Source organism: Akebia trifoliata, chromosome 16 (genome assembly GCF_017979445.1).
Source record: "Akebia trifoliata isolate Shusen 1 chromosome 16, ASM1797944v1, whole genome shotgun sequence".
In the NCBI taxonomy this organism is placed as follows: Eukaryota; Viridiplantae; Streptophyta; class Magnoliopsida; order Ranunculales; family Lardizabalaceae; genus Akebia; species Akebia trifoliata.
In genome coordinates this window covers 31,661,945-31,683,260 of record NC_141390.1, presented here as the reverse complement: position 1 = coordinate 31,683,260, position 21,316 = coordinate 31,661,945, and the positions used below count along the sequence as shown (strand labels likewise).

The following is a 21,316-nucleotide window of genomic DNA, read 5'->3' as shown; positions in this document are numbered from 1 at the left end:
GTCATTTTGATAAATAAATATGCATTTTAGAGACTTACCCAATAATCTAAAAGAAATTGTAAGAAAGGACGAGTCAATCGCCAGACTCGCCCGTGTATTTCAGATGAGTTATACGATATCCAGTCACTGGTTTTCATTATCACTCATAGAGAGTAACAGAGAAAGAGTTGAGATGGGCTACGCTATCGCTGGCCTTCGCTCTCTAACTTCAATTCTTCCTTCAAATAATAACTCGGTCTCTGTCTCTGTCTCTCTCTCTCTCTCTCACACACACACATTTTGTCATTGATGTGGTATACATTCTTTGATTTTTTTAAATTATTTTTTATTTAATTTTTACAGAATCCTGGTGATGGTGGTGGTGGTACAGAGAACCCTAACCTCTTGAAGCCCACTCTTCCTTGCTATAAGTGGCGTATGGTTATCGCATATGATGGCACTCAATTTTCAGGTTGGTCTTTCTATATATATATATATATTAAAATTTCCTAATTTATTCTTAATTTATGGTACAATTTTATGCCATATATAGTTATAAATGACACTAATAAAGAACTTTTGTGTCATGGGTTCTTAGGCAATCTTACGGAAAAATAGTCTATTTTTGTGGGTATTTGGTTAATGGGTAGGACTAAATACTGAGAATTAAGAACTAGGATGAGTTGCCTATGACAATCTTCCCATAAAATTGGCAAATCAGCCCTATAGAATGGTATAAATTGTTTTGGAGACCAGGCTTGTCACTTCTCTTGCCGATTTCTAGCAGTATTTTTTGGTTGATGGGTAGGACTTAAAACAAAAACAAGTAGAATTAGTAAAACTGATTTATGATAAATTTTCCCATAATTTTGGCAATTACGTCTATAAAATGGTAACTTAATTTGTTCTTGCAACATGGGCCGTGTTGTTCATTTCTGAATTATTACTTCTTTTGCTACTGATTTATAGTACAAGATATTGGGTAATTGAAGTTATATACCCTTCAACTCAATTGATCCCTTCTTCTTCTTTTTGAATCTTTGAGGGCTACTATACGAGCTGCCCTCACTAATTTCATCATGGTTAGTTGAAAAAAAAATTGGTTTTCTATTAGGAATTCACCCGTTAAATTATTTTTATAAATCTTCATGCAACTTTTTTCATCACTGGCTTCCTATTGAGTTCACAAATGTTATTTTTTTTTTGTTTGGATATTTCTCTCTTCGCCAACCTGATCTCACTCATTTAGACGGAATGGTACCTTTAATGCTATTCCTTAGTTTAGTTGCTCTACTTATCCATTTTTAGACCAAAAAAATTCATGTCTTTTTCGTCTTCCTCAATTCACTATGATGTTGAGTTGTATTGGGAAATCCGTTATATCAAAGTAATGTTCAATTGCATTGAACCTCTGTTTTAGTTTACGGGACTAACCTTCCACTTGCAAAAGAAGAAACCCTATTGGAACAAACTCTTGTATCAAATCCTGTTTCAATGAATAGCCTTAAATATGGTGTTTATGCCATCGATAAGAAAGAAAAATGGGGAAGAAATAAGCATAGTATATTCTACAACGAACTAGGTGATTTTACCAAATTTTGATTTTATCTAGAAGCCTCAAAAGGATTCTAGAGGCTTGGGAACCTAAGCCACTTTTGATCTGCATAGGTTCTTCTAGAAACCTCTTGATTCTCTATTATTTCCTTGAGATAGTGTTGGGTTTGTTCCACTCTGATCCATGATTCATCAGTATCTTTCAGCAGTTGAATGGATAGCTTGATTGTGAATTATTCCACCTCCTCCAAAGCTTAGTGAACCTTATATTGCTCTTGGTAACTTCTTTCTCCTTTCCATGACTATTCACCTTTCTTTTGGGTCATCTAGACTTCAAAGATGCCCACCATCCTAAGTGTACTTTAGTCTTGGTCATTATTTTTCCATCAACTCTGATTGCTAAGATGTTGTGTGCTATTTGTTAGGTTGGCAGTACCAGCAATCACCACCAACCGTGCAGTGCACCTTGGAAAAAGCACTAACACGAGCAACAAAGCTAGAACGCAAGGAACTTTGTTTGGTTGGTGCGAGTAGGACAGACACTGGAGTTCATGCCTGGGGTCAGGTGGCACACTTTGTTACACCTTTCAACTATGAAATATTGGAAAGCATTCATGCAGCACTAAATGGTCTTCTTCCTTCTGATATCCGAGTGAGAGAAATTAGTCCGGTACTACCTGAATTCCATGCTCGTTTTTCTGCAAAGAGCAAGATTTATCACTACAAGATATATAACGGCTCAGTGATGGATCCATTTCAGCATCTATATGCATACCATTGTGGTTATAGACTCAATGTCATAGCTATGAAGGAAGCTGCAAAGTATTTTGTTGGAAAACACAACTTCTCTGCTTTTGTTAATGCATCAAACGAAGGTCGAACACCAGATCCTGTAAAGCATATTTTCCGGTTTGATGTCATTGAAATGGTAATTTTCAAGGGCCCATGCTAACCCATGTTGGAGACTAAACACTTGTAATGCCAATGAATGTCCGTGTGCCTTGACCAAGGTGGCTCAAAGTTCAAACAATAAGCCACCTCTTGGAGGAGCCATACCTCCATAGTCACATCAAATAGGCAATCCTAAGAATCCGTTTATGAGTTTTTTATGGAGAGTTGGAGATGTTTTTATGACCTATCCGTCGAGTCTTCGATGGGAAGGAAACCTCTTTGAAATATTAGTGTCAATCAAAGGTTTTTTATTTTCTTAGTGTAAATTTTTTATGAGTTCAAAGGAGTGTTCTTCATGGGGAGATGAGACTGGGTTTGTAGGTTGTCTTAGTTGCTTTTGGGCTTGTCTGTTGTCTTTGTACTCTTTCTTGTTTGTCATTTCGACCACATTCAATTTAATTTGCATTTACCTATCCAAAAAAAAAAATAGCGATTGATCAGATGGTTAGAACAACTCTGTGAGTTATTTGGGTCAAGTCAAGAGATGCTCCCAGATCAATGGATGCATCCATTGATTGTGTGGAAAGATAGACCCTTAGACCCCATTATGTATTTCCTCTTATTAGTTTACCTTTTTGTTCCCGAGTTTATCATGATGTTTTTCGACTAATACATTGTATTATTGGCCAGGGAGCTCTTCTGCAACTTGAGGTTGAAGGTTCTGGTTTCTTATACCGACAAGTTCGCAACATGGTAATACATTCTTTCTTATCTTTCCGAATGTAGTATAGAACTGAAGCTCAATGTTAATTGAAGATTATTATAATTATAATTGAATCCATCTACGTTGCATTAGAGCAACTCCAACCCAAGGCTTCAATTTTTTTTTTAGTTGGCATCTTGTTCATTTTGAAGACTCTGAACCACTTTTGAACTCTTACCAGCCCCATCTTCAAATCACTTTCATTGTCTAAAACACTACTCTCTCACTCACAAAAATAAAAGTGGAATATAATAGGATGAGGACAAAAATGGTATTTAAAATATGATAAATGAAAAAAAGATCAAAATTGGCATTTATGAAAAAAATGGGGATATAATAGGTATTTAAAAAAGGTAAACAGTGATAGAGATTGGGCTTCAAAAATTCTCTCTCGGCTCTATATATGAAGACGTGAACAGTGATATAGAAACAAAATCTTCATTTTGAAGCCTGGTTGGAGTTGCTCTTGACCCGTGTTCAGATCAAGTTGATGGTAGCTTCCAATGCAGTACTAATTCTACTACTTTTGAGAAACTATATGAATATAGTAAAAGTTCATGTTCATGTGCGAAACATGGTAAAAAACCATTGAAACATTTTCTAATTGTTTTACTTTGCAGGTAGCTTTATTGGTTCAAGTAGGAAAGGAGGCAGCTTCCCCTGATATTGTCCCACTGATTTTGGCTTCTCGAGATCGTAAAGAACTTGCAAAATACACTTTACCTGCCCCACCACATGGACTCTGTCTCATGTCTGTTAAGTACAATGAAGAGCTACTACAGCCTCCCCCAGGTTGTCCCTCAACAAGTTTTGGTAGACATCGTACTATAAGCAAATGTAAGCTTCCATTCTATTAAGATTCTCCTGGTTGTTTTTCTCTCCATAAAAATTAATCAAAGAAAGCTTGAGTGCCCCAATACGGACATTGATGCAAACACTTGTACAGGAAATGGAGTACAACTCTTTTTTTTTTGAACCGAGGTATCCGGGCCTCTTAAAGCACCTGACTAACCCTTGGGGCATGTGCAGTCCCCTCCCCCCACACGCACCAGTAATTTTTGGGATGAATCCCCGAGTGTGGCCCCTAAGGGAGATTCAAACTCTAGGCCTCTGCTTCTTGAGGTGTGGTCTTGGCCATCTCACCAATCCTTCCATCCGATATTGTCGATCATATATTTAGCTTCTATAAGCTTAGAATCACTTTTTTTTTTCACTTATATCATGCCACATGGATAAGGACACATGCTTGTATTAACTCTCAATAGATTTTACTAACTTAGCAAGTTAGTGCCTTTGGTTAAATTATTGATCATCGAGGTCCAACACTAAAACTATAATCACTAAAAATAAATGAAGAATTTCATTTTTCATTTAATTTACTTGCTCTGAAATAAGACGAAGAAGATGAAATCATATGGGGTTTTCAAGCATTCTTTTAAAGAGAAAAAAACAAAATGATAACATAGCTCGTGCCTTTGGACTTTTGGTTCGGGAGCTTCGTTGCAGAATTTCCATCCTTCAAGAGCTACTCACAGTCCAAGTCCATGTCTTCTCATTTCTGGCTCTTTCACTGCTGAGCTTTTAATGTTGTTCTGAAGCAGAAGAGTTGAAATGAAGTACAATTACCAAGGAAGACAACACGAAGAACTCTTTTCATGGAGGCCTCACTGAATGGCAAGGAAGGTGAGGGGTGGGGGAGGATCATGAAATAAATATAAGAATAATGCTGAAGTAACCTCAAGCTTGAACCTCATATCGCACACCATGACATGGAAGTGTGTAGCAACAATAGATGTTTTCATCGAGATATGAGTCAAAAAGCATCTATGGTTCCTACACACTTTCATGTCATGATGTGCGATATGAGGTGCAATCTTGAGGTCACTCCAACACGGCTCTAAATATAACATAAATTACATGTCTATGGCTTCTCTTTTTATTTTACTTTTCTTAACCTTTCTTGTAGGATTTGCTCTTTTTTATCATATTTTTGTTAACTCTTTTAAGTGTCTCCAAACAGAAAAAATCAGAAAATACATAAATTCTATGTTTAATTAATATTTTGATTTTATTGTTTGACATCTACTAAACCTTAGAATCTCCTAAACGCATTTTAGTTGGATATCTTTTTGGCTCATTAGATTTGGCACCTTTAACCAATTTAGGAAGTTTGCACCTTTAATACATTTTGTTTGTTTGAACATTAATTAATGATGCGAAAAGAACAATTATTATTGACTGTTTTGTTTTCACAGATTGATGAATGGTTAATCGCTTTTTTTTTTTTTTTTTTTCTCACTTGGATTGGCGAGGTAAACTGTAAATATAAATTTTGAGAAAACAAATAGTTTTAAATGTCTGGTTATTAAAACCTTAGTATTTTTATTTTCTATTGAAGTTAATTACTGGCAATTGTAGAGGTAAAATTTTGGATGTCGTCGATTCTTCGAGATTTATCCCTAACGATTAATTTTTATTATTTTTTTATACACACTAATGATGAAAAAACACATATAAAAATAATCAAAGAAAATGAAAAAAAAAGAGAAAATAAAGCACAAGATTTGTTCACAACATTCATCTAAAATTCAGACTATTTCCTCGACTTCTGAAGATTCAATCCACTATTCTTAAAGTCATTATAAGATCTACAAAACCGAGTCTCCCTTCCATTTTTCCTTTTTTTTTTTTTTACTCAGTAACTTTTATACAAAAGTCAAACCCTAAAAGAAAGGACAAACAATTTAGGATTTTCTATTAAATCTATCATTATTTAAAAATAGATATTCCCTAGTGAATTAGGGGATTTTCTATTTCTGAATAAGATTACATTTTTACCCTCACAACAATTGTAATGGTGTTTGTTTTTTTTCTTTTCCCTTTTTGCACCTCATGTCACCGCACGAGAGACTCATCTCAATTATTATTATAGTTACCTCAACAAAATTTTGAAAATGCAAATAAACTTCAAAATCATCAATTATAATAATAATTGTTATTTAAAATAAAATGTAACTTAAGTATTATTAATTATTAAATTGTCAAATATAATATGTCATCCAAGTGGCCTCATAGAAGGATGGTTATTAAGAGAGATGGGAAAGTTGGTAAGATCCATTATCTACCTTACAATAATAGATAGAAGAAAAAGCTATATTGGTTGGGTCAGTTTCAAAAATTGGCTTCAATCTCACTTAATCAAAACTCTCAATTGATAGAAAGTTTGAAATTTGCTCTACTTTAAGGATCTTAAAGTAATGTTATGTTAGTGAAGGCAGCCATTTTGACATTTTTTGAGAATATTCAAAGGAGCCCTCCAATAAGTCTGCTATATTGATCATTACATATGAGATCTTGTTTCCTTAGGAATATTAAATTTTTATTGTACCACTAAAATAATGCCAATTAATACAGAACATCACAATCACCTTTCTTCTCCAACAAGCTATAAAGTCTAAAGAGCTTGTATGATTGATTGCTCATTGAAATGGATGGAAAAATGATTTTCCCCGAAAAGTATCAATTTCAGGCCTAGGAATGCATATTTTTCTTGGAAAATGAACGAACCCGACAAGCCCCATTGGAAATGATTTTCCTACATCCTACTTTTTTCCTTTTCTTTTGACATTTTCCTATGTGCAATCAAATGATATTAATTCATTTTTGGAAAGAAATTCATATTCACTTGAAAATATATTTAGTCGTGATAATTTGACGCTCTCATCACAGAAACACAGATCATTTGCCCTAGGATACATAGAATCATAAGGACAAAAGATCTACAGTTCTATGATGGGAGCGTCAAAACATCATTATTCAAATGTATTCCATGCAATAATTCAGATCCAAAGAGTGGTTAAGAAAGAAAAGAAGTTCCTAAAGTTATTTGCTTGGTGTGTTATAAATAAAAGTTGATGTGGTTAAGAAAGAAAAGAAGTTCCTAAAGTTATTTGCTTGGTGTGTTATAAATAAACGTTGATGTGGTAATAAAAATCCTAAGATAGATGGTATATTGGGAGACCCAACATTTGAACCATGGAGAGAGAGAGAGAGAGAGAGAGAGAGATTGATGAGTTGCAATTATACACATATGAAGTGGTGAAGACATTGGGTGGGGTTATGGGATGTCTTTTTGCCCACCCACTTAATTGATCCATTAAATAGATGCAGACTTTTGTCTCTTTTATACGTTATTAAGATTATTATAGTCTATAGAGATGTAAACAATGGCCCCCTGACCCATTTTTGTAATATTTTTTTGTTACAAGAGTTTCATAATAGTTGTTAATCTTTTAATGATAAATTTCCAAATAATTATTGAAAATTTTAAAAATATTAAAAGTGTTACATGGGTTGACACAATTACCATATAATATCAATAAAATATTATCAAATTGTCAACTTTATGTGATAACTTTATCAACATCAACAATACTTTAGAAATATAAAAAACTTTTATTATTATTTGGGAATTTACCCATCTTTTAAAACTCTAATAGAAATGCAAGTTCTACAATGCGTTGAGTGATAGGCCTGTAAGGAGTTTAGAGAGGACTTAAAGCCTCGCTAAACGACCATACGTAACCACTCAAGTTCCAATAAGTGAGCTTATCCCAAAGTCCAAAATTAAGAGAAAATTTCCTCAAACCGAAAAAAGAAAAATTTGCATTCCTCACATCCATAATTTACATTTGACGGAAGCCAAAAGCTTCGTGTAATGAATTTAATTCGTTTCATCCATAGCAAAATTTGATAAAACAAATAAGTTATACATCTATATAAAATAATAACATCATCCATTCATTCTATGTACCCACATACAACTTTTTAGACTGTAAAAAATGATTTGCATACTCCGTGGAAAGGATATGGAGACACTTTGTGTTCCGTTTAAGGCAGTCATCTACGGTGAAAGAGATCGGGGAGCGTTATTTTCCCAGAGTTGTTGGGGTCAAGCTTGGCGAACTGGTTACAAATCTGCAATATATCTTTCTCGCCAACCTTTCCCATCTCTTTGAGCTTGAATACGACGTAGTCTGATTTACTGAACAATAAAAAGTAGATGAGTTCAGAATTAAATGCTTTTCTTTAGTAAACTTAAATAGCAAATACAACTCTCTATTGATGTTCTCATACATGCCATGCTCAACAAATCAGACAATATACCGTATGTAGACATATTCATCAAATCTATTGCAGACACTGAAAAATGCAAAATTTTAGAGACCATCCTATCTATTGGATGGTAGTGTTACCTACACAACACATCATGGCACGACATAACAAGAAGAACCAGTTTTTCCTAATTTTTCTCCCAAATGAATTAACATTAAGAGAGTGGAGGATCTTGTGTAGTTTAGTAACTTGGGTTAGTTCCTTCATGTTCGACACTTGATCCACATGCCACTAGTCAAAAGATAACACTCTTGACCGGATAACAAAAATATACAATCATCCAATTTGATTGAATCTTTTACCATGGAATCCATGATCTGATCCAAGACCCCCTTATGTTCTTTGTCATCAGTAGACCATCCACATTATGCAAATGACTTCGTTTTCCAATTATGGTCCTCATTTCGCAGATAAGTACACGGCAGATGACATCATTCAAAGTAATAATGTTGTGCTTAAAAGAGATCAGAGAAAAAGTCAAGGAAACGACCAAAGGTTCAACCTTGGTGTGCAACACGGTCAGATATCAAAACGGGTACGACTCATTACCAGCTCAGTTGTGTCTGATGACACTGAATACCAGACTAGGCCTAATAATCTTCAAATTTATAAGCAGTGGCATGAAACATACAAGTTGCTCATCTGAGCAAGTCGGATGTCATTATCCCTCAATACAGAGAAGAATTGACTGAGCCACCTACGCCCCATCCAAGATTTTAAACCTTGCCAATAAGATAGGCATATATAATGAAGAAATTATGAGTACTGTCTCCAAGTTGCTAATAAATTGTTTTAAGCCATTGTTCTGTTGCTAAAATAGGAATGATTCAACAATAGACAATAAGACGTTCTCATTGAGGACATTTGAAGAAAAACACATGATGCGGATCAAATGTTCCTTGATTAATGGGGAATGTCTATATGATCAACCACAGACTACTCGTCCCATCTTTGCTAGAAGAAGAAAAGGGGTTCTACTTAATTTAACAAATCAAGTACCACAATGTACAGGCTTTCCTCTGCATCTTGCCTCACACGGCAACATGAGTTTTGATATATTTACCTGTTGATACTAGATAACTGAATATTTATGGGGCAAATTTATTTTTTATGATCCTCTTAAGGTTAGAATTTCCTTTAACACTCACTACATTCTACACCTATGTGTGCTACCAATGTACATTGAAAAGATCTAGCAATAAATCCTAACATGGCACTTTGACACTACATCAACAAGTACTAACACTGAAACACAATTAAAAACCCAAACCACTCTTTAAGATGAAATAACAAGAACCCATGAAATCTAAATAACACTAATTAACAATAACCAATAACAATTTAAGAGTTCTAAGTTTACCTAATTAAAATCAGGAGCCAAAAGTTGCAAAAGCTCCCAATGGAATTATATGGATTGCTTAAACTACTAAATAAATTACTAATCTTCTCTAATTTCATTGACTAGCTATCTTATCAGAATTATCATTCGCGATGAAAAGACAGAACTAAAAAAAAATTAGAACACCCAACCTTATGAAACCATGGTTATTGACATCGGCCTCAAGCAAATCTTGCACAGTCATGTCACGATGCAATACCCATTTTGTAATTCTCCTATGTCTCTTATCAATTCTTGCCTCTGCCAAGTACAAAAACGCCCGTGCCACTGCCAGGGTCGAGAACAAAAGCCAAACTGAAGCAAACAACCGCCCTGGCAATGTCTCGAAGGCTCTATCACCATACCCAACGGTTGTAACGGACATAACCGATAAATAAACCGAATCAACCAAATCCAATTTCTCCACAAAATACAAGAACATAATCCCTGTTCCGATACACAATACGACGGTCCCAAGTGCCAATCCCACCTTCATTCTTATCCTCATTCTGCCCTTTTCTACATCAAAAATGTAGTTCTTAGCAGAGAATTTGCCATTTCTTTTGCCGACTCGAATACTTGTCAATATGATATTTTCCTGCAAATCCAGGACATAATTTACCACCCCGCCTAACAATATGTCTATAAATCCAAAACCCACCAACACAAACACACAAGCAAACATCTTGGTTGCTGGTGTTAGAGGAGCAATATCTCCATACCCAATTGTACACATAGTGACTATACAGAAGTAAAGAGCATCAACAACTGGATGAGTCTCAACTCCAGAGAAATCCTCTCGATTAAACGAATAAATTACAACACCAAGTGATAAATAAAACAGTAGTAGAAGAAAAGCTTGTCTGATAACAGAATTGGACTCAAATTTCGATTTTTCCATCTGGGTTGAGTTTTGTTGAAGGTCTGACATGACTGTCATGGCTGGAGCAGTCTTTGAGCGATGGAGACCAGTTTTTTTACGACCATTTGGTAGTTCGAACACCCTTGAAGGTCCTTCAAGATTCTGTGAAGATTGAGAGACTAAATCTGTAAATGGGTCTTCGATTTCTTCGAAAATAACTTGGTTTTTCAGGGATTGACGAATCCTTAATGAGATTTCTTCATCTTGGAGAAGATGGGTTTCTGTTGGGGAGGCGAGAAATGGCTCTCTTTCCATTAAAAAAATAAAAAACAAGAGAAAGAGCGAGAGAGCATCTAGAATCTTTGCTTTGTTATCTGCGAAGAACCGAGGAAGATAAAGACACGCAACCGCAGCAATTAAATACTGTAGCCTATAAGGAAAATGCTGGGATGACACTAACGGATACACAAATGATGTGGTGGCACGTACATAACCTTAGATTCTTTTTACTCGTATCTCATGGAAAAGAATCTACGGTAATATGCACGACACCACGTCATTGTGTCACCTTTGTGTCTCCTTTTGTGTCACCCCAGCACGACTCGTAGCTATATTGCTATGAGCATTGGTGGGTCAGATAAAGACTGTTAAAGTCGTCAGAGGAGGTAGATACGGCGATACGTGACGATATTTTCGTTCAGTAACTTTCGGTAATTGAAGACGGACGCACGTGCTTACAACTAGGCACGTGTGCGGTGCCAAACATTACACGTCTTTATGCATGGAAATTTTTTATTAGAAAAGAATAATTGGAAGGTCCCTGGCCAATTCGAATGTGAAACGTGGCAGAATCTGACAGGCTACCTAGGCAATCTGTCTCACTTTGCTTTACAATTCAAAACTGACAACCGCCTACCGAAGTTTTCCAGGTCATCATCTTTTGTTGTTGGACGGACCTATGACTATAACTGGGCTATCAACGTGTGGGTTTGGGCCCGGAACCTAGTCCTAAAAAGGCGGGCTCTATCCTAGATCAGGCCTGGCCCAAACCTGTTCGGATTGGACTCCCGGCTTGGGCCAAAAAACAATAATTAAAACTGTGGAATTTAATATTTTTAATAATAATTATATTTTTATGTATGTGTTTAGATTAACCAATCAAATTTGAAATTGGTGCTTTATTTAGCTTATATTGAGTACAGATGAGACTTAAATTGTAATAATAAAATACATTTTACTATTACTTAAGTTTAAATACAAAAACATTCATCTATAATATTATGAACACATCTATATGGTAAGTGGGTTGGGCTGAGTCGAGCACTTGTGGGCTCAATATGAAGGTCTTAACCCTTGTTTTTTTCGGTTTTGGCTAGTGGGCCAAAATGGGCTCAATTGACAACTGTGATTATACGTCTACGGAGCATTTTTTGCTCACAGCCCAACAGCCATTTGACATGTGGTAAGCAATAAGAGATAAAATTTCTCTCTCCTGCCCACACGCCCTCTACTCACAAATTTTAATTTTAAATTAAAATGGGTCGTTGGGTCCACATGGATTGTCACATTGGCAATCTAACACCAAAATTTGAAATTAAAATTCAACGGTGAAAAATAACTTTTTTTTTTGTTTTTTGTTTCTTTGAGGTTCATATCAAGGTCTTATGACATGAAGTGTTATGTGATTTATTCATCCCTATAAAATGAAGAAAAATATTTATAAGACAATAATAGGGACCAAACATGCCTTATGGAGCTAAATATTAGACAATCAAGAGACATATTCACATAATAAGCATGGTAGTAGAGATGGGATGTTGGGATGAATTACTGGAAAGGCCAAGAAAAATGAAAATGAGTCGTGCTGGAGTGACCTCAAGATTGTACGTCATATCACACATCCTGACGTGAAAGTGTGTAGGAACCATAGATGCTTTTTTCACTCGTATCTCGATGAAAAGTATCTATGGTTAGTCTCAGCTTTACTAGCAGACCCTACACATGCAAGTACATGGCCATGGTCTGCTACCATGTCCTAAGTTCACTCAAATCATGGTGTAACTTTAGTTACTTTCACATTGAGCGATTTATCCGAAGTTTCCACAATAATATTTCAAAAGTAAGAGCATAGATCATTTCAATCCTTTTGTATATGTATGGGTAATGTGAGTGAACCATGGCCTCTACTTTCTTGCATCACTGTTCCAACCACCACTTTTGAGCTTAATTTGGTTCTCCAAATGCATACTTTCTTGTCGGCTTCCGAAGAGTGGTTTTTGACAATGATGAATCTCTGCAATAACAACACTTCTACAACAAGCTTGATAGTTTAGAATGATTGAGTCAAATTTCTATTAATCCATGATTCATTCAAAAAATACTTTTGGTAGAGCAAATGATTATATGTTATGATGCTTAAACATGGATCGGGTTAATGGAAATAGATATGGGAAGGCGGGATACCAACTCATAATCTCATCTAAAGCATCGATGACTACTAGTATAACATCCCCTAAAAATAAACCATTATTTTGACTTACAAGTCACAAGTTCAGAAGGAATTGATTTTTTTGTGAGGATAATCTTCCTGTTGAGGCATTCATTCATGAAAAAACAGTTCTTGTCAACAAAAAGAAAAAAAACAGTGCAGGTCACTTGAAAGTCAAGATAGTTTACTGCATTTCAGCAGAAGTTATGAAGATGACAGCACGTTTGATCGTTAAAACCTACCCAAACACCATTTTCATGCAAGGGGCTCCAAAATATATCTGTTACCATGATACATTCACTACTTAAATCTTGTTGAGTTTAGTCCCACATTGGACACAAATTGCTTTGTCTCTCTCGTTATATGCTCCTGGGCCTCTCCACTCATGGCCAATTGGTTTTGAGTTGGACCTCCAAATTTATCATGGTATTAGAGCGGACCTTTCTCTCCTCCACGACACTCAGTTCATATCTCCGCATACTTTGGTCCAATCCGGCCCAGACGTGCGGGGCGTGTTGAGTTTAGTCCCATATCGTACACAATTGTCTCTCTCCTTCTAAGCTCTTGGGCCTCTCCGCTCATTGTCAATTGATTTTGAGTTGGACCCCCAAATTTACCAAATCTTACGTACCTTCCCTCGTTACATGTTGAGAACATGGTCTTCTTTTTCTTTACTTACTGTATTCAACCCATGATAAATAATAGTTTTTTAGTGATAAGAAATTCCCCCATTCACACATCAGATAGCACGGTGGTAGTGTCTAAAAAGTTAACATGAAAGACATAAAATACTCCAAATAGAAAAATATTGCAATGGTATTTCTATGATTTTTACAGACGCCTTTGGATAAACAAGAGAAAAAGACACAATGTTTTACAACAATGTCATCTCACATCATGAATCCAATGCAAATTAACAAATACATACTCACAATAGAACCACACTTGCTAAACTCACCACAACACTTGCTAATTCAAAGTTGAGTCTCGAGCATTTTTTCCCAAATTAGATGGTTTCACTTCTCCGATCCTCGGACTGAGGAACCCTCTTCCACCAAGCTGAGGACTTCGCTCCCCTCTTAGTTCACTTACATGAGGACTGAATGCTTTTTCTGAGTACCGCGGGCTTTGAAGGCATTTTGGATCTTTCACTGGGGTTGAAATATAACTTGTTACCTTGGGACTACATATACGCCGAATCTCACCCCTACTTCGAGTAATCATCTCGTCCAAAATCTCTCCATCCTCAGCAAAAGTAGCACTCATACTTGTCTCTCCTTCCTGCTTAAGAACACATCAAACATGCAAGGAGTATAAACTAAATTGAACAGACCATCAACCTTAACACGGTATTACTAAGAGAGCTTACACATGTGTGATTGAATGGTAAAGCTGGTGACTCTTCATACTCCGCAGCATCTAAATCTTGAAGGTGTGCCCCTTTGAAAAACTTGGGTAGAAGATATTGTCTAAGAGGAACCAATAGCATGATCAATGAAGGGAAGAGAACCCCTGCTAAAGGAATCCAAGTTATCCCAAAACACATAAGCAAGTAAGTTGTCTGAAAAATTGTAAAAGTCGCAATCGTCTTGAAAGGCACAGTTTCAACAAAGGTGGCGTGGTATTCCTCAAGCACTCTGCAACAAAGAAATTCAGTTATATTCTTTAGAAGCCAAGTGGAAAGGTTGAGACAAGAATTGTAGTAAAAAAGGGCAAATTGAGAGTTGAAGTTACCTATATCTTCTGCTCGGAGCAGTGAAGAGTAGTAGAATTCTCTCCCAAAACTGGTTTCCGGGTAAACTTTCAATGGCCATAAAGGCGAAGTATCCCCAAAGTACGGACGTTGGAATCATTTTAAGGAAAGGCATAGCTGCCACACAACCTCCAACCATCGTAGCTTGAAGAAAGTTACTAAGTCGTTGCTCTTTGACCTCAACAGGCAACAAATCATCAATCTCCTTCTCGACATCAAATATTGTCTCATCGACTGAGGCATCAATGTTCCCCATGCTTGAAGCCAATTGAAGTGTTGACTCTTTCAATTCTTTTAGTCCCTACTCACGAAAATCAAATGTTTCACGATCATGGTTTTAAGGTTTAGAAAGAAAAAAAGAGTAGCAATTTTTTTTATAAATCAAGCCCAAGATAAATAGATGTCATACTAGAGCTGATGGCTCCTGATAGATCAATGGAGTCTGCATTTGTTGATAAACTTCTTGCATATTTCCATACAGTTGTCCCAAGCTCGCGTTCTTACCCATACTTTTGCGTGCTATAGCCACAAGCCGGTTACGAAGTAACTGGAGAGTAAAATATGTAACATGTTAAGGAAAATAGAAACAATGGAGAACAAAAAAGAAAGAAACAAAATGCAATCACACATAAAAACACAAATATTTTACATGGTTCCCTCAAGATTGAGGTACGTCCAAGAATCACACCAATTCCACTATGAGGAGAAAACTCACAGTTACAGATTACACCCTTTTACCAAAAAAGAAATATACACCCCGGGTAAACATAACTAGGGTTTTACATAATACCAGTGAAATTACGAAAATATCCTTGGGATCAAACCATATAGATAGTAGTCGAGGATTTGTTGGAATTGTACCATGGTCACGACAGAGAGCACAATTAAGTTATGCTACTATATGCAAGGGAAAAAACAAGGAGCTTACCTGATGCTTCAAAGTAGCCAGACTCTTCGTATGCATTGGAGATTGTGGGATGACACCATTTGATGGAGGGATTCCAATAAGACCACACAATATTGTCTGCAATCCAAAAACACGAATTTTAATTTAAAAGTGGAGATGGATGACCATATATCACACCATTAAAAAAATACCAGTTGGTAAAAAGAAAGGCATGTAGGAAACAAGAGTGCTTTCTATACCAAGAACCCTAAGAGAAGTAAATCATAGTGGAACGAGGGCGGCTTTCTCAAATTGAACTCTTTCTGCTGAGCAAGTTGGGATGCAACACTATGGTCAAAATAATAAAGCACCGCGATCATCGTGGCTGGAATAAAAGCTCCAAATATGTAGATAATGGGCACATTTAACATGTCCTGTCATTTTAAATATAAAACTGTCAACCATACTTGATCCTATTAGTCTATAATGTATCAAAACAGAAGAGATAGAAATGTATCAATAAAAAGCCATCCAAAAGCTTAAAGATCAATGAGACATGCCTTGATGACAGTCCAGTTCTCATAAGCACCAGGTGACCATGGATTCGGACTGAAGAGGCGTCGTGGGATCCCATGTGGAACACTACTTGCCGGTATGTAGGACACAGCAGTCCAAACTAGGACCATCAATGGTACACCATAGTCTGCTACAAAACCTCGTAGCCAGCCTATGAAAGTGATCAAGATTAAAATTTTCACATAAAAGATGAAAGATTTCTTAATTGAGTTCATAGATATTCTTAATTCAATTATTCATACTTACCAGACCCATATCGCCAAGACCGTGCTTTTCGGCTTCTCAATGCTGTGAATAGAAGACCAAATGATAGAACTAAAGCAAACATTCCATTTGCGAAACTCCACGAAGGCATAAATTCTGTTAGCCTTGGATTTTCTCTTTTGGGAATGTGAAACTCGTCCACGAGTCCCTAGAAATTAAAATCCAGATATTAATAATACAATATATGAACATGTTGTTTCTTGATTTCCCAACATTCAACTCCATAAAGTATAGTCTCTTATGGCAGTCTTACAATTTTTTTCATTTAATTTGATTAGGATGAAATGAAAGGTCAGGATTCATGTTAGGAGATGGAAAAGTTTTTACACCAAATGCCAACCTGACACAACTCTCCTCCGTTATCCAAGCTTGAAACTGGCAATGTAGTGTAAAAGAAACACAACATTACCATTAAGAACAAGTACCGTCTTCCCCGTATAGAGGACTTGTATGATCAATTGTAGGGTGGCCAATACTTATCGATTGACCTCAGATCAAGGTACCACCAGTTGAGAATAAAGGAGGGAGACGTGTAAAAGTATTCTAGCTTAAACAACTATATCTTGATTCAAGATCTCAGCCATTTAAGGATAAAAAATGTCAAAAATATGTTCTTGTTCAAATTCCAATAATAACCACCCACAAAAAACGGCCTTCTATAATTCTTACTTTGATAGCTTGTTGCATGAAGAGCATGGCAATAAGCAGACCAAATAATTCTCCTGCCACACGAGTAAATCTATTGATAATGGAGCAGGCACCTAACACAGCAAGTAAGAACAACAAGATTGCGGTCCACACGCATACCCTGCCCATGCAAATGATCATATGAGTTCTACTTTAACACAAAGAGGAAACCCAAAATTCAACACAAAAGGTGTTGTAAGATGATAAAGAAACAAACAATTTATCAGAAGCATGAATCCATGAAACAAGAGGAAATAGCATACCATCCAGTCCAAGCTAGAAAGAGCTTTGGGCCCAAATCAGATTTATCTTTAGCAAAGTTAAACATAAATGTGTACATCAGTACGGTGGGCTCTGCGACTCCAAGAATCAGCAGAGGTTGACCTCCAATGATCGAGTGTATGATCCCGCAAAGTGCAGTAGACGCTAATGTTTGAACTGCTGTTAGAACTCCATCTGCAAGTACCACATGGGATGTATATGTCGTAACATTCGAAACAGTGCTCAAAGGACTAAACATTTTCCGTCCAATGATTTGTTTTTCATTCGAGCTTAAAATCATGAGAAAGTAGTTACTACTTCGTAGAAATTAAAATTACAATATCAATCAACTTGGCTACCATTTATGAAAAAAAGTTAATTTGATTTACCAGTATCTCTCTCCAATTGTTCGCCAAACGAAATAACTGGGATTGCTGAAGCAAAAAATATGTATGTCGTTGGAGCCAAAATCCTGGATTTAATTTAAGTATGTTATCATGCTAACATCATCAAAATTCACCAATAAGGGAAGCATAAATTGAAGGAAAAATCAGATACTGTGGTGAGTTAATGGCCTTCCAATGATCAAATGGTTAGATGCATGGTTTTAAATCTCGTCCGAGACGGAGACAACTCGTCGGTATCGTCCACCAACAAGATGAGTTGACAAGTCATCTCAAAGACATGGTCTGTTCTAATTCAAAGGCATTTTTTTTTTTTTTTAAATCGCGTCCGAGACTACTCGGTCTCATTCATGGACGAGACGAGACGTCAAAACGAGTTTTAAAACCATGGTTAGATACTTGTAAATATAAAATGTTCTTCATGGAAATAAACAAATGCATGCCTGAATCCTGCATTGAAACCACCAGTCCAATCTTTCTTGTAGCACACCAACCTCGCTCTAAGGTCATTCTTGATTCCTTGAAAGGGTACAAATGTTTCCTCCATGGTTTATTTAATTTCAGACGATTGGGTGTCCTGCTCTAATGGTTTGAAATAACAAGTGGACTAAAACACAGAGAGAACATTGGAGGGGTTGGAAAACTAATATCCAGATAAATTACATGATTTGATGTTCACAAAAACACAATATAATATAAGGAACCCAAAGTCTTGAACTCTACTCAAGTCTCAAGTGGAAGAGAAAATTTATGAATCAATAGAAATGCAAGATACCCATAAGGAAAAACAAGATTTGTGTAAAATAGTTCAACCAAATATCAAAAACTACAAGAGTATTACATGATTCAATCCCACAGAGAAGACTAGAGTCTCTTTTTCAAATGGACAAATAAACCTTCAAACCCAACTAACAGAAACAGGACAAGAAATTAAGTTTAAAACTGACAAGAGCTTTGGATGATTCAAAGTTTGACAAGCCAACCCATGTACTTACATTGAAGTTCTTTCTACAAACAATGTGAAGATGACAGACAGAGAGAGAGGGGGGAGGGATACACAGATCTTCTGAGGGATCCAAATATATAAGCTTGAAAAGGAGATTGTAGATTTGATGTAGAGTACAATGTGAGTTGAAGGGACTTAGAGGAACTCCACTCCTCACTTGTTAGTGCTCAACAGCAAAAACAAATGTAGAAACTCAAAGAAAAGGGATCCAAAAGTTAAAAGAAACAAAATAGAAATATAAAAGAAGATTCAAAGCAGTGGGAATGTACAATACAACTTACTAGCTCAAATACTTGAATACTGAGAGAGAGAGAGAGCCAATCCATAACAAGCTGGCTTTGGAACTTGAACTTGGGAATTCCTGTCTAGCTTATTAATGTATTTTCCTATAAGTATATTTTTCATTATAAGTATAAAATGTAGGTACTACTACCATACCATGGTAGTTATAATATGTATCTGAGAATCTGATCAATGGGTCCCATCTAAAAGACATCTTGACTAAGAATCAGTCTTATTAAATGAATGTAAAACCACCATATATTTCACATTTCTTGAGACTCACTTTTAATTCTGACTACCCCAAAATGAATATATTTAGATGAATATTTAGGTTCAATTGGTCTGATTAATAACTTAGATGGGCCCCCCCAAGTTAGACATTTTGAGTGATCAAAATAGAAAATATATAGATATCCATTCAAAATAATAAAATGATACTAAAGAGTGGTTGTTAATTAATTTCACTCATTAATCTTTCTTTTTAAACTTTAATGAGGAGGTTATTTTATCTCAAACTTTGTAGATGTTTTGAGTGTGAAAGCTTCCACTTCCGGTGATGTGAAAAGCAACAAGGGATGATTATGGTTGTTCTCCCACCACCATTCAAACATTTGGTATTGTAACTTTTATTAGACACCACACTTTCATGATCTAATTCCTTTAGTATTCCTTAGTAAGGATTGTCGGCCAACAAAAAACATTCACACTTTCTGTCCTATATGGGTTAGACGTTTCGTAATGGCCTAGCCCATTCTGAAATTTCTGATCCTATCAAAAGTGATTTACAAAAAAATGGATGGTCCATGATTCTTCAACTTGTAAATTGGAGTTATAAGTTTCGAAATGGAACCATAGAGATCATCCTCACAAAAAATCAGCCCATTCCAAAACTTCTTACCCACATAGGACAAAAAGTGTAGGGTTTTTAGTGGCCTGTTGATTTTACCCACATATATATTTTAAAAATAATTGCCCAAGATGTTGATTCATATAAAATCAGTAAGTTCACGTCTTTGATTGTATTTTGTTTTTAATCTTTTCTTCTTTTTAGATTTTCTTTCTAATTGTACTTGTTTTATTGGTCAGGTAAAAAATTTGATTTTTTTTTCTGTGAATATATTGTCCAATCAATGGATCTAATTCAAACACCATTGAACCCACTTTCATATTGACAACTAACTATCTTGCTTGCCTAGCAAAACAAATAGGAAAGTTATTCATTTGGACGTCACTAATCCATATTATGGCATAAGAACTTCCAACAATTAATTAAAGAAAATATGGGACAATTAATTCTCTATTGAAGATATCATGAAAAATCATTAATCTAATTTGCTAAATATGACCTAAATCGAAGCAGCAAAACATACGTGGTGTGTACACGACTAACGTGGCAAGGGCACATAACCGTGGATCTTTTTTCCTTGTGTATTCCGAAGAAAAAGATCTATGATTTTGTACCCTTGCCACATCAGCCGCATACAAACCACCTATGTTTTGCCACATCGATTTATCACATGACTCAACTTCTAAAGTTCATCTTCTGAAAGTTTACATTAAGAGTTACAACTTTCTAAAGTGAATTACAAACAAGTGCAGATATAACAACTTTTGTGAATTATCAACTTTCATCCCTTACTCTTTGATTCGAAACAAGCCTTTACTTCTCCCTAAAGAAAAATATACCCTTTTTTTTCCCACTAATCATCATGTTTTATGTGTACTTAATTTAAGAGATTGTGAAAGGAGGTGAAGGTCCACCATATTAAGGCATTGAGGAGCTCTAACTTTTTTTTTTGTGAAAGATCATTTTCATCATAAAGGTTTGATGGGTTGCACTCAAATGATTTAGTCTGGCACCATACCTTCTTATTAAACCATGTTCATGACTCATTGAGGGCAAAGACAAACCAACATGACAATAAAGGTACTTCTATCATTGTGAGAATCTCAACCAATATTACTAAGTGGTAGGCCCATGGATTATGGTCAGAGATTTTGGGTTTTGTGGATTCTAACTATGCCACCTGGCAACAAGATTTAGAATCCATGGGCTTTTCTAGAACCAAGTCAACACCCAATACAACTCAACTAAAGTGTTGACCAG

The 21,316-nt window shown here is 35.9% G+C and overlaps 3 protein-coding genes across 8 annotated transcripts; 1 reads left to right on the top strand and 2 right to left on the bottom strand.

Moving 5' to 3' along the window:
• Positions 1-5,212, top strand: LOC147383603 (Pseudouridine synthase family protein). Of its 5 annotated transcripts, none has more exons than XM_086429283.1 (6): positions 1-235; positions 343-451; positions 1,959-2,203; positions 2,294-2,461; positions 3,115-3,177; positions 3,808-4,122. In XM_086429283.1, exons 1-6 carry the CDS (start codon positions 20-22, stop codon positions 4,042-4,044), a joined length of 1,038 nt encoding a protein of 345 aa, XP_086285409.1. In that variant the 5' UTR covers positions 1-19; the 3' UTR covers positions 4,045-4,122. The 5 variants fall into 5 exon arrangements, with proteins under 5 accessions (XP_086285409.1, XP_086285405.1, XP_086285406.1 ...); XM_086429279.1 differs by adding an exon at positions 4,694-5,212 and having other exon boundaries at positions 5-235; positions 1,959-2,461; positions 3,808-4,024; XM_086429280.1 differs by adding an exon at positions 4,789-5,211 and having other exon boundaries at positions 5-235; positions 1,959-2,461; positions 3,808-4,024.
• A 2,612-nt stretch (positions 5,213-7,824) lies between these two features.
• KCO5 (Ca2+ activated outward rectifying K+ channel 5) lies at positions 7,825-10,988 on the bottom strand. Its single transcript, XM_086428951.1, has 2 exons — positions 9,893-10,988; positions 7,825-8,231 (listed from the first exon to the last, which is right to left on the bottom strand). The coding sequence occupies exons 1-2, from the start codon at positions 10,915-10,917 to the stop codon at positions 8,087-8,089; spliced, it is 1,170 nt and encodes a 389-aa protein (XP_086285077.1). The 5' UTR covers positions 10,918-10,988; the 3' UTR covers positions 7,825-8,086.
• A 2,921-nt stretch (positions 10,989-13,909) lies between these two features.
• Positions 13,910-21,316, bottom strand: LOC147383601 (putative boron transporter 2). Of its 2 annotated transcripts, XM_086428992.1 has the most exons (12): positions 18,365-21,316; positions 17,907-17,989; positions 17,520-17,712; positions 17,239-17,377; positions 16,552-16,717; positions 16,290-16,456; positions 15,990-16,163; positions 15,772-15,867; positions 15,253-15,390; positions 14,825-15,144; positions 14,460-14,727; positions 13,924-14,371 (listed from the first exon to the last, which is right to left on the bottom strand). In XM_086428992.1, exons 1-12 carry the CDS (start codon positions 18,466-18,468, stop codon positions 14,060-14,062), a joined length of 2,160 nt encoding a protein of 719 aa, XP_086285118.1. In that variant the 5' UTR covers positions 18,469-21,316; the 3' UTR covers positions 13,924-14,059. The 2 variants fall into 2 exon arrangements, with proteins under 2 accessions (XP_086285117.1, XP_086285118.1); XM_086428991.1 differs by lacking the exon at positions 18,365-21,316 and having other exon boundaries at positions 13,910-14,374; positions 17,907-18,231.